At 42.7% G+C, this 17610-nt stretch overlaps 1 protein-coding gene across 1 annotated transcript in view; it reads left to right on the top strand.

Annotated features, from left to right (window-relative positions):
• LOC135706325 (uncharacterized) overlaps positions 1–17610 on the top strand; it is a 447494-nt gene that overhangs the window by 300819 nt on the left and 129065 nt on the right. Inside the window, exons 4-5 of the mRNA XM_065227935.1 lie at positions 9813–9915; positions 10242–10461. Coding sequence (XP_065084007.1) covers positions 9813–9915; positions 10242–10461 — 323 coding nt within the window. The remainder of the gene's footprint in view (positions 1–9812; positions 9916–10241; positions 10462–17610) is intronic.

The raw sequence follows: 17610 nt of genomic DNA, 5'->3' as shown, positions 1-17610 counted from the left end.
CATAGTGACAGAAATTTACACTACTTTTTCGAACTGTGTAGATAACTCTGGAGGGATCGGCCAATGGTATTCTGGGTTCTTAAGAAACTCTGGTCCAGAAAACCAGTGGCTATCGGTACTAATATACCCAAGTAACCATAGGCCCGTTATTTCGCCTTTTTGGCTATAACAGTGTTTGCAAGCTCTGATGAGGCCCGTATATAGTCAAAAAGGCAAAATATCGTACCTATGGTTACTTGGGTAGGGTCCTCTACCCCACTTAGTCCCTTCATCGGCCGGGTTAGACAACGATGGCACGTATCTCCACTCATCTACACTGGTATTTTCCAGGATCTCTCCTACTCTGTGGGCTACGAACGGTCGGTAGTTGCGTGGATCTGACCTGATTAATGAAAGCGCCGTAGTGTTGTCTGTCCAAAGATAGCGTTTCGTGATTGGAATGCTATGGTTTTCCTGAACAAATTTCAGCATCCGTGTGCCGAGTACGCACCCTTGTAGCCATGCTTGGCATGCACAGTTGTACACACCAACTGCTCATTTGGTAATAACTTTTCACTCAGATGTTGAAATTTATTTTTCTTTAAAGTAATTGATAGATTAGGCTCATAGTTTACTATAGATATGCGAAGATTAGGTAAAGCTTAACATTTGAATCAGCACTAATCAATTTTACACTTAAATTCCGAGATGTGTAGTGAGCATTTCTCACCTCATTTTTACATTGCAAAAACAAGTACAGTCTACTACTAGCATTAAAATCTACTTTATTTGACATATCTATAACAAGCTTACACTCTAATCTATCTACTGCTTCAAAAAGAATTATGTTCCGTCAACTGTGTGCAAAGCTATTAGCAAATGATCCAGTTCGTGACCAAAACTGGGTATGCCAAGCATGCTTTCAGGTGGAATGATATGCTTTGAGCCAGAAATTGAAAATTTTGGACTAAAATTCTCTTCTACAAAGTTGTTCCTTATAGTTATGCCCTCATTTTTATGACAATGAATTCTAGGGTATTCTAACTTATTTGTTTGAATAAATTAAGGTATACATTCTTGGGCAAAGTTATAGCTGAGCTAATTTCAAGCAACTTTGTATGAAACAACTTTTTTGTATCTCTTAAATTGGCCGATTTAGACTTATTTTCTTGAATTGAGTTAGGGTGGCTCTAAAAAAACAGTTGTTTTGCTCTAGTTTTCTTATTTCGGATTTCTCAGCAAAGGAGTCTAGAAATAACTTTTAGATCTTAAGATGGCGCAAATTTTTGCCGCACAAAGCTTGTCAATATCTTTCGCCGATCAAGAGTTATTGACGTTTTTAATACTAAAAATATGCACTTTTCAAATGTTAATATCTCTGGTTAAGGCAAATAAAAAGTTTTTCTACGGTATTCATTGTCATAAAAATGAGGGCATAACTATAAGGAACAACTGAGTAGAAGAGACTTTTAGTCTAAAGTTTCAATTTCAGGCTCATAACATATCATTCCACCTAAATCTGCATTCTGGACCACTGTGCATTGGCTTCAGAGGAGCCACCTTCACCTTTGCTGCAAGCAAAGAACACTGTCCGTTACCTGCGGAATCCATCACGCGTAGATACACGACGCAACAATACACCGCAGGACTTGCGTCGACAAAAACGTGCAGCTGTGCATGTTCATAGGTGGAGCTCGTCACTGCCCCGAAGTAGCATCTCGAAATACGAACCGTTGATATAAACTGGATCATTTGCACCCAGTCCCGCCAGCGATTTAGCTCATCGTCCTTCATGTTTTCATCCCAGTTGATTCCGGTTCGCCAGAGTTCCTGTATGAGTACCTTTCCGTGAATTAGGAAAGTCGCAAGTAGTCCTAGCGGGTCGAACAGCGTCATCACACAGCGCAACACTTGCCGTTTCGTAGGTCGAGTAGATGTCTCGATAAGCGTGCGTACCTCCTCGCTCATGTGCGTTGAGAAGCATAATTCATCGGTTGCGGGCATCCACACCATTCCGATCACCCTCTCAGTGTGCTCCTTGTCAACCAGGTTGATGTTCTTGTTTCTATCGGTCTCTGGCTCTCCCAGAAACTCCATCACTGCATCGCTGTTGGCATTCCAATTCCTCAGAACGAAGCCACCATTGCGATGAGCAAAGTGCACTTCTGCAGCAATCTGCTTGGCTTCCTCTTCATCCCCGAAGCTGTCGAGATAGTCGTCGACGTAGTGATTGTCTACTATCCGTTGAGCTTCACGGGGGTACTGCTGCGAGTGCTCCTTGGCGTTTAAGTTGTTTACGAGCTGCTCTAAAGCCGGTGAGCAGGTTGCTCCAAACGTAGCTACGTCCAGTACGTAGACTACGGGAGGCAGTGTAGGATCGAAGCGAAATATAAACCGTAACGACTGCTTATCGCTAGCTATCATCAAGATTTGATGAAACATCTCTTGGATGTCTGCGCTGACTGCAATGTGAAACTGCCGGAAGCGGAATAAAACGGCAGAAAGAGCGGTCAATTGGTCGGGTCCCTTCAGTAGATGACTGTTCAACGACGATCCATCCACCTTTGCAGCAGCGTCCCAGATGATGCGCACCTTTTCTGGCTTCCTCGGGTTCGTGACTGCTCCCAACTTTGTCCGTCGCTACGTGCGTGTAGCCCTTCGTCACGTAATCGCGAACTTTCTGCTTCAAAATCGAATCTCGCTCCATACGACGTTCCAAACATTTCATGCGGCTCAGCGCCATAGGATAGCTTTCCGGTAGCTCGACGTAATCCTTCCGCCACAACAGTCCGATTTCGTATCGGTCTCCAACTCGCCTGGTCTTTTGTTCCAGCAGCTCCTGCTGCATGTTGATCCTCGACCGAAATAATAGGATTGGTCGTTCCTACTTCTTCCACAGCAAAAAATTGCTTCACTGTTTCGTGCAGTTCTTCGTTTAGCGTGCGGTCGCACATGTGAAAACTGTATGCTCTCTGCTCCACCTGCTGCTGCTGGCCGTAGACACACCAACCAAGCCTGGTTCTAGCTGCAACTGATCCGTATCCATCTCCTTCTCTAATCTTCAGCGGTAGGGCCAAACGCAGATTGTCGAGCCCAATAAGAATCCTAGGAGTAGCGTCCTGGTAGCTCTTCAAAGGTAGATGCTTCAAGTAATCCAAGCGCTTTGCTGTATCCTCCAGATGAAAGCTTTGTGACGGTAGATTCAAACTCTCAACCGTTCGCGCTCCAACTATTCTGTGCTTCCGATCTTTACCTTCACCAGAGATCGAAATGGAAACACTCTGGGAAGATTTCTCTGTACGGGAAGTGTTTGCCATCCATCTCAGGTAGAGAGGATGTGGACTGCCGGATATTCCCAGCTGGTTCATCAATCCCCCTTTCACCAGCGTTAATGAGGACCCTTCATCTAGAAAGGCGAAAGTATTCACCTGACCGCTATTCCCATAAAGAGTCACGGGAACTATCCTGAAGAGTACGCTTGAACTCATTAGATGATGAGTGTGATTATCCGCTACCTGTGTGACGCCATTCGATGATCTTGGCGTTGAATGTAAGAGAGGATGGTGTCTATACTGACAACCGTCGATGCCATAGCTAAACAAGCAGTTTTGGCAGACACCCAGTGAACGAATTTTCCTCCAACGATTCTCGATGCTGAGAGCTTTGAATTCCCCACAGTCTCTGATGCGATGCCCAGCTTTGCTGCAGTTCGTGCATTCGATCTTTTCAACCTGCTTCTGTAAAGGTACTTCGGATCATCCTTCGCCGGTGGACGCGTGTTGGTTGATGAATCCTTTTTGCTTCACTCGAATGAAAGTACACTTGTAGCATCTTCCACGACCTGCTGCATACAAGCACAGAACGTTCTCATGTCTACGAGGCCAACACCTCGTCTGTACCCAGCACACATCATCTTCTGGTCCGCTGGAAGTTTAGTTACCAGTTCCTGCAACAGTGTAGGATTAGACAGGTGACTGAGTTCGTTCGCTGCCTCGATGTGATCGCACAGTGACTGTATCGCGGTCCCATAATCGATTAACCCCTCTAGCCGATCCGATCTTGGAGCTGAAATCGATCGAACTTTCTGGAGAAGAGTGTTGATTAGGAGTTCCGGACGTCCGTAGCGCATTTGTAGATGACCTGTCGTACAGTGGAAGGTATCACAAGTCGACTCCTTACACTCTCGAGTGCACTGGGTCGTCGGTGAAAGCAGGGAGATCCCTAGCTAAGGACTGTCGGACTACAAGCTGCTGCGATGTTGGACCTAATTGCGAACTTGCGGAGGGAACTATAGAGGGATTTCTTGAGGGGAAAGCTTGACTGTCGAACTGAGGCTGATTCACATGAGGAAAGTGGTCGTTAATATTCGAGCGTGAGCTTGTGTTTAGCAGCGGAACAAACTGATAAAGTGGGTGGTTGTTTTGGTTGATTGTGGGAGGACTTATATCAAATAAACCGGGTTTGCTTTCACTTTGAGCGTGAAAAGGGGCCTGACGCTTACCTGTTTGTTCTGGGTTAGGATACATTTTAGGGATAGTACCCATATCCCGGCATTCATCACCTGTCGTTCTTCCTGGTTGGGGTACCCACAACGGAGGCGCTTGCGGTACCGTGTTCACTGGCTGATGACGAAAAACTTCTTCCATTCGCTGGACGCAGAGCTCCAGCTTCGCTCGTAATTCAGCCACTTCATCGCGAGATTTCGCATTCGCAGGTGTTTGCTTCTAGGCACTGGTATCGGAGCGTGTTTGTTGAACGACAAGAACGATTGGCGAGGCAGCTGGTACTGTATTTCCTCCCACCGCGCCTTCTTCCGTACCGTCACGGTACTCTTCTAACCATTGCCGCACCCGTCGATTATGTGCATGACGACTAACCTGACTTCGGGTCTCTTCAGCTGCTCTAGCCTTATCGTGCAGCTTTTGTTGCTGCTCCAGAAACATTATCTGCAACTTCAAATTTGCCTGCTGATCGTTGTTCAGTTGTTCAAGATCGCGAGCGATAGTCGATCCACTTTTGCTCGATTTACTGCTTTTTGTCGACACACTGGGGGCGGCTTCGCACTTGGTACACATCCATGCTCGTTCACTAACCGATGAATCGACGCCGGCACACGCAAAGTGCCACCAGGAATCACAAGCGTCACATTGAACGAAGTTGCCCGGCAAATCAGACTTGTTGCACGCCACACAACTAACCTCATTTTCTCTTGGCGTTGGCGGAGGATCCGGAGGGTTTGGCATCGTTAAAGATATTTTTTTTTTTTTTGAAGAATTGTTGCCGGAATGAAACCCCTCGCACTAACTTTCGATAGCAGTATATTATATCAGGCTTCAAAGCTGCAAATCATAGGATTAGTTAGAAATTATAAGCATACATTGCGGATAATTCAATCTTACAATTTAGTGCATTAATTCAATTTTAAGGTTAGTAACCTTCAGAACACTTAGCTTTAACCGAAAAGTGGTCATCAGCAAAGTTGTAAGAGCGACAACATGTATTGTGCAATCAAAATTAAAATTCTCAAAAAACTACAAGGGATAGCCCTATGGGGTTATACGAACCGGTGGAAACTAACGATTTAAAATTGGCTCACCTGTTGGGCCTACTGGTCCCAAGCAAATTGATTAACGTACCCAATTCTAGTCGAGATTGTAGTACTACACTATGTTTGTTTTGATTCGCTATGGAAGTTTGACAGATAACATAAGGGGTTCATCGATTTTCCTATGTTTCGAGGGGTGCATCGATTAGCTTGGGACCGAAGGGAGTACCAGAGCTGAGCCAAAAAGTTGAGCACGTTTCTTCGGGACCTTCTTGTCTTAGAGTTACCTCTATGCTTGTACCATAGAGGTAACTCTAAGACTAGAAGATCCCGAAGGTAACATAGAGGTAACTCTAAGACTAGAAGATCCCGAAGAAACGTGCTCAACTTTTTGGCTCAGCTCTGGTACTCTCTTCGGTCCCAAGCTAATCGATGCACCCCTCGAAACATATGAAAATCCACGAACCCCTAATTTTAGCTGTCAAACTTTCATAGCAAATCAAAACAAACATAGTGTAGTACTAGAATCTCGACTAGAATTGGGTACGTTAATCAATTTGTTTGGGACCAATAGGCTAGTCAAGTAGTGAGCCAATTTTAAATCGTTAGTTTCCACCGGTTGGTTGTACGCAATGGTGACATGATCTTATATAATAAATCTTATTTGTTAACTGCAGCAGGGGCCTGTGTTTTGTGTAAGAATAGGAATTTAAGCGGGGTTCTCTCTGTTTATACCATGACGCACTTGACATAGATGGCCCACAGCAACTCATGAAGAGCTAATGATTCCGAACAATAGCTGTGCGGCTTCTTCCTCCTTCTATGGATGCTCATTAGAGTGATGCAAAATTTGAAATTTTCGCTCCACAATACTTAAACGATTCCAAATCGGATCCTGACTAACCTCTCAAAATTTGAACCCATGTGGTGAGAAACTGAGATGGCACAAACCATTTGAAGTTTGTATGGGAATTACTATGGTAAAACCAAGATTTTTGTTCATGTCTATCTAATAATTTACCATATCGGTCTGCTTCAAAAGCTTTCAAACTCGCTTGTAGGAAATTTTCTCAGCTACAACTTTGCTGAAGACCATTTTTTGATTAATTGGAAGGATCGAAAGTTATCAATGGTTCAATGCACTGATGTCTTATGATCATGCTCAATCAACTGCTCAGCAGGCACCATTGGTATTTCTGGGGCGTTGAATAGGACACAAAAATTATGGCTACTATGTCACACTGCAAAATACAGTGTTGTCCACAGAGCAGCTGCTTGATCATGTCGTAAGTTTACCAATCTCTTAAATAATTAATAACTTTTTCCTGTCTTGTTTTACATAGAAACGATCTTCAGCAAAGTTGTAGCTGAAAAAAAAAATCTATAAGAATAATTGTCAAACTGTTTCGAAGCTTAATATGGGCAAAAACTAGAAGGCAATGAACAAAAAGTTGAGATTTCCCATACTAATTTACATGCAAACTTCAAATGGCTTGTGCGAAGTCTGTTTCTAACCAAATGAGATGTAACTTTGAGAGGCTACTCAGGACCCGATTTGAAACCATTTAAGCACTGTGAAGCGAAAAAGTCGAATTTTGCATCAGTCTAATGCTCATGTGGGCTGCAGCTCGCTGCTTGCAGGCAGCCTTTCGTTGTTTACTGGAGAACACCACCACTCACAACGCGGGGATTGAATAAACACCGTTTGGTGAGATCGGTGTTAGGGAAATCGATTTTCGCAGGCAATCGGTGATAATTTTAATCATCATAGCAACAGTTGCACATCCGTTAAATTTTCAATAGTGACCTTTTGAAAAATGACAAAGTTTTCAATCTATCAGATGTGTAGAAATATAACAGATCGATTGATGATAAAATTATTGAAATTGGTCCAGGGTAAGCTGACTTATTAACGTTCAAAATCTTTCATAATTTTGTTACATGTTCCATTTACGGTTTTCACGAAGTATACCCCCATATAGAAATCACAAACGTAGTCCTACGTCAAAAAAATACTACAAATTTGGTACGCCTACGAATCAAAAACGAACAGAGTTAAGATAATTGATGATTGATCAATTAAGAGAACTAAAATTTCTTCACATTTGTTCCGTGCCCTAGCGGTCCTACGTCTAGCTCCCGTTCATGCCCCTAGGCACAGACCCTTCTACTTTTTTCCTTGATTTGCTTTCTGACGATCTGTTTTCCGTACTGAGTACCAATGCTACAGACGCCAGGGAGGCAGCCTCCATACCTGGACCCACCCTACCTATCGACCCATGGACCGTGCACCAACGGCTTTGATCCCGTGATCTGAGATCGACTGCGATTGAACCCAGGACGCTTACCACTAAACCACCAGTGCCGCTCCAAAGATTTTTTAAATTACTGTTCAGAAACCCTTTCAAAAATTCCATGTTAGCCGGTTCTCCTAGAATCATTCTCATCCCGTTCATATAGTGAAACCTAAAGCACTCTAGTAAAAGTATGGAAAACTATCACCATAAAACTGCAAACAGTTGTTCCAATCGAGCAAAGCAATGCATTTTGAAGATTCGATTGGAACAATTCTAGATAGAGCTGGAATTAGGGCGTAACAGCCTTTGTAAACAATGACTTCTCTTGTTGATTTATCGGAATTCAAGGCACGCCTACACAAACCATCATATCCATCGGGTAGGAGAAGTCTTCCTCTACTCGATGGTGACGTCGATTTGCCAGAGAGAGCCATGGCTTCCGAGAAATCATCAAGAGAAGTCACTGTTTACAAAAGCTGTTACGCCCTAATTCCAGCTCTATCGAGAATTGTTAACACCATCCCTCTCCAACGGGGGAGTTTGGTAAAGATAGATGATCAAATCAATTTGTACCTTCATAAAAATTGTCCTTGCTCGCTTTCTACTCTCTATATATATACAATTTCACACTGCCGTACTCTAACGGAACTATCAACCCTATACCTTCATTTCCTCATCTACATACCTAGCATCTTCAACTGATTTACATAGTTGACTTCACTTTCATGTAAAATTACGTGTTCTCATACCGAAACATAAGCAACTCGACGAAGAGAACGTTTGATTGAATTGATTTTCTCGTTTCTTTCAACTGATTCTTATGTCAAAAGGACCACTTACATGTGTCAGTCTCAGGGAACCGTAATTTATATGAATTTTTCGTAGTGTGTACGAGTTAAATTTAACCTGGAAATTCAGCCATTCCTCAGCAAAACTATATAGTGGTTCTCTGTGGAAATTCTGGGATGATTTAAATGAGATTTATGAGAAAATTAAAAAGAACCCCTGTGAAGAGTTACACGGGATGGGATGGTCAATTTTGATGAAGACACGAATCGCTCATCTCCTTTACCAAACTCCCCTGCTGGGGAGGGATGGTGTTGGGGATTTCTCTACACCACAACTGGCAAAATAGGTGATCGCCGATTTGCTCTCGTACATTCGATGTGCGGAAACAGTTCTATCGATTATTTCACACTCAAGTCGTCATGTGACGTAAGCATCAACTATAAACATTCATCTTCTCATCTATCGTATGAAATTATCACTTTAATTCTGTTATTTGATTTTAAGCATCTCCAACTATGTAAATCGTTAACTTAACATGATCATCATTCGAATTGATTAAACTGAGTTTATTTTCAAATTGATTAAATTTTCAACAAAATGAGCATAGATTAATTTATCAGTGTACGCAAACGATGATGTGCAAGAAAATTTTAACGTCGTTTATTTTTCATCCTGGCAAAACTTGCTGAAGTTCATTTTTATGCGCAGCACGGTCAGCGTCAACGAGCTGATCGCAATCAAATGCAAGGACGAATTAACGAAATATTCTAATACCAGGTTTGAATATGCAATGTTTAAATTTTCTTTTATTATTAAAGTCATTTTTGGTCATTCGTGACTTGTCTGGGGATGAGATCTGAGGATTGGCGGTGAAAACTGCAGCAATGTGTAAGACCACTGAAGTTCAAAGTAAAGGAAGATCAAAATGAGTTGGCTCTCCTGACGCACACAGCAATATTAACCTTTATCAGTATTTATTCGAACAATGTGTAATTCAATTGTATCCCCACTTCTGCAACAATTCAATGTAACTGAATATTTAAAAACACAATTACTTCCCATCCGAGCGAATCAACGACTCCTGAGTTACAAAGCTTTTACGAGTGGCCATTCATCCTTTGATTCAACCCGTTTCTCGTTTTTCTCGTTTTTTTCCAATTGACCCACTTTTTCCATTTTATCTCTCCATCTCCCCCCAACAGGTACGGTCCGCACTTTGAAACGGACAACGTTACCAACATCACGGTGCAGAACGGTGATGATTTATTTCTAAGCTGTAGGATAAGTTTGCTGCAAGATAAAACGGTGAGTATTAGTACTTATGGTAGAACGAAGAACGCAAAGAGCTTCCTCTATGGGTCTCTGAGCTTGTTCTTTCTCTGCTGCGGCTCCTGCACTACCATCCATTTTCCTATCGCTTTGAAGATTGAAAAAGATTACAAGAAAAGTTCTGTCCCGAACGGGGGACGTTCGGATGGGTTCGACTGTGCCATTTCGCTGGATTCTGTCCATCGAGCAGAACAAATCCCCAGCAGCTTATCGGAGCAGCCAGACGCTGTAATTTGTTCGACTTTGCGAAAGATTTGCTAAATGGGCAAAGTTTAAACAATTATTCTTTCCTCGGTTCCTAGGTGTCGTGGGTCCGGCGGAAACACGGCGAAACGGACCTGCAGCTGCTAACGGTGGGGAAGCAGACGTACTCCGGTGATTCGAGGTACACGATCGAATTCCAGTACCCCAACAATTGGAGGCTAAAGATAGCCTCCGCCAACAAGAACGACGAGGGCGTCTACGAGTGCCAGATATCGACGCATCCGCCCAAAGTGATAATCTACTACCTGCACGTGAATGGTGAGTACATATATTGCCTTTGGCCAAAAAGTCAACAAATAATCGTGCAATCACGCCTGACTAACTCAATCATCCAAAACCCCTTCCTCCTTAACACACATGAACGAACCCGTGTTCCGAGTATATATTTATTACATTCATAAATTTGAATATATGCGTTATAAATCACTGATAAAACGCTCATATATCTGCGTGCAAGCCGTATCGGTTCCGCCCCTTTGGCACCGGTCTCTCACCACGGAGTGGCTGGATGGCTACTTTCTACATACATTCAAATGCGAGCTGGAAAAATTTGGCTAATATCCGCCAGCACCATCGGAACTGGCGACACGTTCCGCTCTGAATAAGCTGCCTCTATGCTCGCAGGAGTTACGACGACGAGGGTTCATTTTGAATAACACATCCCACATGATTTGATGACGCAAACGTGTCGATGGAATGGAAATTGGCATAGTTTGCAGTTTTCTTTCAAGACGAAAAAAAAAACTAACTATCACACAACGAACCTGCCAGATCGTAGTCCTGTGTATCTCAACAGCACACACTCACACACCCCTAAGAAGTGCCAGCAGGATTTAAGCGCACTCGATTTTTCATCCACGTACGTTTATGGAGGTACCTACCTACCATTTTCCCCCGGCTCTACGTGAGCAGCGAGATTTCACCTCATGCTGTTCAAACTCGGCTGCGATGCAACTTGGACTGCAGCCCAACTACTCAGCTTGATGACATGCGGAAAAATGTACGGTTTTCCTTGGCATCCTTCATTGTGTACTGCGCTGTGGGAATGCGAGGAGCAATAGATTCTTTGGCGAGTTTCTTGTTTCTTCGAAGGAGCGATGGTTGTTATGTTTGAGAATGGAAACCGACTTCATGGATGGCCATTTGCAGCGGGCACATGTTTGCTGAACTTTGGACATATAGTTGAGAATGTAGTCATTGCAGTTTATTAATATGTCTATGTAATTTATGAACCAGTGCTGTCGTGGTAAATTTAGAGCTGGTTACTTAATGATTTTTTTCGAATGTGCGCTACCTTTGAGGAGCGCCCATAATTGTAATTTTGAAATATACCCAGTATTTAGTGTCCCCTGATTAAAACTAGGATACGTGTAACCTTGTCTGCTATAAGCTCTCCATGAAATTTAGAAAAACAAAAAAAAATCGTATACATAGGGTAGATGTGCCAGATATGGCGGCTATACGTTCCTATTATGGTGTGTTACAATAATGGCTTATGGGAATTCCTTAGGCCAAATATGGAACACACCATATTGGGAACGTATAGCTACGAACCTGAACTATTGTTTGTGTGGGTTGGATTATAAATTACTAATTTTTGGTACGATGATGGGTGGGCAGCTTCCATGACGCTGGGCGAGTGCTCACCACTACACGACGGATTTCAGTTCAGCTCGGGGGCTGTACATAAACCATGATTTAGACATTGCAGATCCGACTTTCCCCCTCGTATACTTTTCTAAAGTTTTAAAATATTTTTACCGAGCCTAAACTTTGGCTGGACTCTCCTCCCCCATTAAAGTCTCGTTCGTAGACAATGACGTCACTACAGCCAGCTAATAAGCTATAAACCATAATAAGAACGTAAAGTAATAACTGAAGTAATGAAATTGGGTTGTTAGTGGAATGCTTCAATAGAACAGCAAAAAAGGTTATCTTCAATGTTACCTTAGGACCAGCGTTGCCAGATTGTTTTCATTATTATCGGTATCAAAAGATTAAAAAACCGGTATTTATCGGTATTAACTATTTTAATTAATTTTATTTTTTTTTCAAATTTTTGGACTAAAATCGAAAGATGTACTTTCCATGTAAGTCGGAAGAAACTTCTGGGAAATATTTGGATTAGTCTCTTAATGATACCGACAAACTTCCAGGGGAAGACTAAAGAAGATCTTGTGGAGGAAGTTTAAAGGAAGTTCAAAAAACTGTCTAAAATACATCCGATGGGGATCTTTCAAGACAAATGTTGAGAAACTTCTGGCAAAAAAATTCAAAATCCAAAAGCATGAAAAGTTTGGAAATCGGAAGCCAATCCCAGAGGAACCACCTTCAAATAAGTCGGAAAAAGAAACTACGGATAGTGATTTATGGAGAAACTTCCAGAGGAAGACGAAAGAAACTTCTGGGAGAACTCGATAGATACATCCGGTAGAACTTTAATTGAACTTCTTGGAGAAGACGGAATAAACTTCCAGGAGACACTGGGAGAAACTTCCTAAGGTAGATTGAAAGAAAATTCTGGAAAAAATCGGACGTCAGAGGGCTTACGGAACAGTCGAAAGATACTTCTAGGAGAAGATGGAAAATATCTGGAATAAATAGATTTATGGGGGATGTTAGCACAATATTCCCTGAATTTCATCACATGCTCTATTGATCCAGCAATTTTCCTGTTATTCATAAACATCCCTGAAAATCCCACAATGTTCTTGAAGCTTTCGGAACATTCCTTCCTGCACTTCGGAATATCCCATAATTCTTCGAATCTCCTTGAAAGTTCTGGCAATTTTCCTAAAGTTAATGGGGCTGTTTTGAAGTTCTCTGATCATCCTCGAAGTACTCGTATCTTCTCTGATAACTATGAAACTACCGGAAAATCTCTTATCTTCTTTAAAAGTTCCTGGATTAGCGCATTCATTTTTTTTTTCTTTCAAATTAATGCAGCATTAAAGTTCTCTGAACTTCCCGATTTTTATTTTATTTTTATTTTAAGATCTAGAAAGTGCCGATAAAAAAAACTCAGAACTTCCCTTAAAATGTTCTCACAATTATCTAATGTTCATGTAACTTACTTTACGTTTCCATAACTTTCATGATCCTCTCGCATCATAACTGAAGTTTTCGGAAATATGCGGAACTCATTCAAAGGTTCAGAAATTTCTTTGAATGTATATGTCCTAATGCTTCCCTAAAGTTATCTCAATTCTCCAGAAGCAAATGGAACTATCCTGAAAACCATTAAATTTCTTTGAAGTTCTTGGGGCTTTGAAGTTTTCAAATATTTCAGTTTCCTTAAGTTCATTGGAGTTCTCTGGACTTTCCTCAGATTCCCGGGCTCTCGGATTTGAACAGAAGTTAATTAAACTGTCTTTAATTTATCGGAACCTACCCAAAAGTCCGAACTATTCTGAAGTTTCAGAACTTCTGAAAAGTTTCTGAAGTTTTCCTGAAACTAATGGAACCGCAATCAAACTCTGGAAGCTTTTATGATGTTCCGGGGATGTTGAAAAACTGACGGGACGAGACGGAAGAACCTTTCGAGCGAATCGAGAAGAAGCTTCCAAGGGAAGTTGAAATAGCTTTCCCGAAGGAATTGGAAAATAATTTACAGGGTAAGGTGGACGGAAATTCCTAGGGAAAGTTGGAAGAAACTTCGAAGATTAAAGAAATTTCAGGAAGTTCAAAAATTAACGTTTTTGTGGACCTATTTTGCCACTGATTTCCAAAAATTACTGGGATGAGCCATCAGCTGTTTCTCAACTCCTTAGTAGCCAAAAACGGCGAGGAAATGGAAGCATTAGTCGAAAAAGTATTAAGCATAAGAGATTTGAAGATGAATTTTTTTTAGAGCTGACTCAAAAATTTTAAAAGATTAAAGTCTCTCACAATAGGTTCCTCTGAGAATTCAGTTGGGGCAGGCAGTAATCATTTTGATTCTTAATAAAAAAAAAATCGGTATAAATCGGTATTAAAACTAAAAAATCGGTATTCTGAGAAACCTTATCTGTATATCGGTATCAAGTTTGAAAATCGGTATAAATACCGATAAATCGGTATATCTGGCAACGCTGCTTAGGACCAAATGCACTGTTTAGCTTGAATTTTAAAATGCACGCTATTTCAAAACTACTCAAATTTGGGTACAATCCACCCAGATCGGCTAAAACTGAACCTACCCAAAAATGGGTAAACTGTGTTGTGAGTGACAAGTTGATAAATGAACAACGTCGATCGGATTCATGTCAATGTTGTTCATTTGTCAACTTGTCACTCCTAACACAGTTTACCCATTTTTGGGTAGGTTCAGTTTTGACCGATCTGGGTGGATTGTACCCAAATTTGGGTAGTTTTGAAATAGCGTATGGTTTTGGAATTCTAGATAAACATTTTAAAAGGTCTCTTGCATTAATAACTTAGCTGCAAAACCTTTCGTTGTTGTATTTTACGTTTTGAACGCAAGATAAGAACCTGCGAAATCTGTTTGCATAGCAGTGATTATCAAAAGAGAAAGTCGATGAAGAGAATCGATCAAAGAAAATAGGACCATTTGAAATGTTCATTGAGAATTGTGTTTACCTTATGAATAGTGAAACAAGTATTGACTGTGTAATACATATTTCGAAGTACGTTTTCAGCTTTCTCCAAAAAACTCCAATAGTCGTGTCTTATCGGTGATTGGACCACGATAGGGCTAGAACGTAATATTATTAAGTCAAATTACATTTTTTTAGACACACAAATAACCTTTTTACAGCTGCTGTTTGCCCTACTATTAAACACGTCAAAGAGCGTATCGTGGAATTCTACGAAGGCCGCCGTTCCCATAGCTTTATTGGATAGTTCGCGGATTTGTACGTAGTATTGAATACCTTTGGCAACTGAGTGTTGCAAAATACCGAAGAAAGAAATACGGATCGGAGCAATCGGCACAGACCTACGCGACGAAATAAGGACTACGATTGGAAACTCGGAACATGGAACTGCAAATCGCTCGGCTTCCCGGGTTGCGATAGGTTAATCTATGACGAACTTCAACCACGCAACTTCGAAGTCGTAGCACTGCAGGAACTTTGCTGGACGGGATAAAAGGTATGGAAAAGCGGGCATAGAGCGGCTACTTTCTACGAGAGCTGTGGCACCACCAACGAGCTGGGAACCGTGTAAGTGCTTACTACCTCAGTTGGGAGCGATCCTGAGAATCCCTGACTACAATGGCCTCAGGGTCGGCACGCTTACCGAACTAGGTTCCACGTGGCAAGGAATGATCGCACTGGATACAGCAAAAACTCCTACAGCACTTCAATATTCAAAATAACCACTTTTTATTGTCGGATTATACTAACACGTCTATTCCTCCCTACGTATGTAACTCTCCCACTTTCTTAATTCCTATCTGACCTGTTTCTGTTGTCTTTCCCTTCTTCTTCGGGGCCCCTTGCAGATCCACCACCACGTTTCCTCGACGACTGCTTCACTCGGCTCCACGTTCCACCTTCTTCCTTCTCTCCTTCGGCGGCGTTGGAAATCTCCTTCGCGCGCTATTCCACTTTTTATGCTGGCTGGGCCACCGAGTGTGTTGACGGACTCGGCTTCGGCGGTTGTCGGAATTGTAACTAATTTGGCTGGGGACTGGCGTAGCCTACCGGTACGTCTACCAGGTGTATCTCAGCGGTTCTGTTTAAAATTTACAGCGGGGTCCTAACAGACAAACGGTTCACATTAGGACCTTTGAACCAAAATGGTGATTCTGGGAATTTACCTGCTGTCCGTTTTTTCCTCTCACCCTTATCCACTTTCCTCTTACTATCTTCCACTATATTCTGTCACAGTAATGTTTCTTATATTTCACCAGAGACTATCGACCGTTTACCTTGATGGTTATTTGATGATAGACCTGATCGGTGTATGTAGCCTAGAAATACGTTCTTTGGGTCACTGTCCTTTGACTATTGGTCAGTGACCCAGGCCATTCGTGTTTCATCGCCAGTCATCGTGTCCGTTATGCCGTTTGTAATGGCCTTTTTTGTCATCACCTCTCATGGCCGCCTAAATGCTGCTTTTACTCCATCTGGTGGTGGGTTTTGTAGACTACGGTGGGTGGATGGCTGCGTAATACTGTAGGCTACTCTACTCTGGCCTACCAGGGAGATTTACTGACGGAGAAAAACTGTACACATACACGAACATTACTTGCCATGATTTTTCAACATAATAACGAGTACTCTACACGATATTCTAAAAATTACTCGACACTGAAACGTGAACACTCACAACCGGCTTTGTAGTGCTTGGTAAGATGCGCCAACGTGTGATTGGTTGGCAGCCGATCAACGCGAGGATGTGTAAGTTGAGGATTAAGGGCCGTTTCTTCAACTACAGCATCATCAACGTACACTGCCCACACGAAGGGAGACCCGACGACGAGAAAGAAGCGTTCTATGCGCAGCTGGAGCAGGTGTACGACGGCTGTTCGCAACGGGACGTTAAAATCGTCATCGGCGACATGAACGCACAGGTAGGACGGGAGGCAATGTATAGACCGGCAATCGGGCCAAACAGCCTGCATGCCGTATCGAACGACAACGGCCAACGATGCGTGAACTTTGCAGCCTCCCGGGGTATGGTAGTTCGAAGTATCTTTTCCCCCGCAAGGATATCCACAAAGCCACCTGGAGATCACCTGACCAACACACAGAAAACCAAATCGATCACGTTCTAATCGACGGGAAATTCTTCTCCGACATTATCAACGTCCGCACGTACCGCAGTGCGAACATAGATTCGGACCACTACCTAGTTGCAGTATGTATGCGCTCAAAACTCTCGACGGTGCATAACACACGTCGAAGTCGAACGCCGCGACCCAACATTGAGCAACTACGGGACGCCGGAATTGCCCAAGACTACGCGCAGCAGCTGGAAGTTGCACTACCCACGGAAGAGCAGCTTGGCACAGCTTCTCTTGAAGATGGCTGGAGGGACATCCGTTCAGCCATAGGTAGTACTGCTGCAGCGGCACTAAGTACTGCAATCCCGGACCGAAGAAATGACTGGTTTGACGGCGAATGCAAACTGTTAGTAGAGGAGAAGAATGCAGCACGGGCGAGAATGCTGCAACACCGCACGAGATTGAATGTGGAGCGATACAGACAAGCGCGGAACAGACAAAACTCGGTTTTCCGAAGGAAGAAGCGTCAGCAGGAAGACCGAGATCGCGAGGCGATGGAAAATCTGTACCGCGTAAACGACACACGGAAATTCTACGAGAAGCTAAATAGTTCGCGCAAAGGCTACGTGCCGCAAGCCGATATGTGCAAGGACTTGGACGGTAACCTTCTCACGAACGAGTGTGAAGTAATTGAGAGGTGGAAGCAGTACTATGACGAGCACCTCAACGGTGAAGCA

This window comes from Ochlerotatus camptorhynchus, unplaced genomic scaffold (genome assembly GCF_037179485.1).
Source record: "Ochlerotatus camptorhynchus isolate MF236.1 unplaced genomic scaffold, CSIRO-AGI_Acam_v1.1 ptg000277l, whole genome shotgun sequence".
Lineage (NCBI taxonomy): Eukaryota > Metazoa > Arthropoda > Insecta > Diptera > Culicidae > Ochlerotatus > Ochlerotatus camptorhynchus.
Note: the sequence above shows the minus strand (reverse complement) of the source record. Positions and strands in the feature narration are given on the sequence as shown.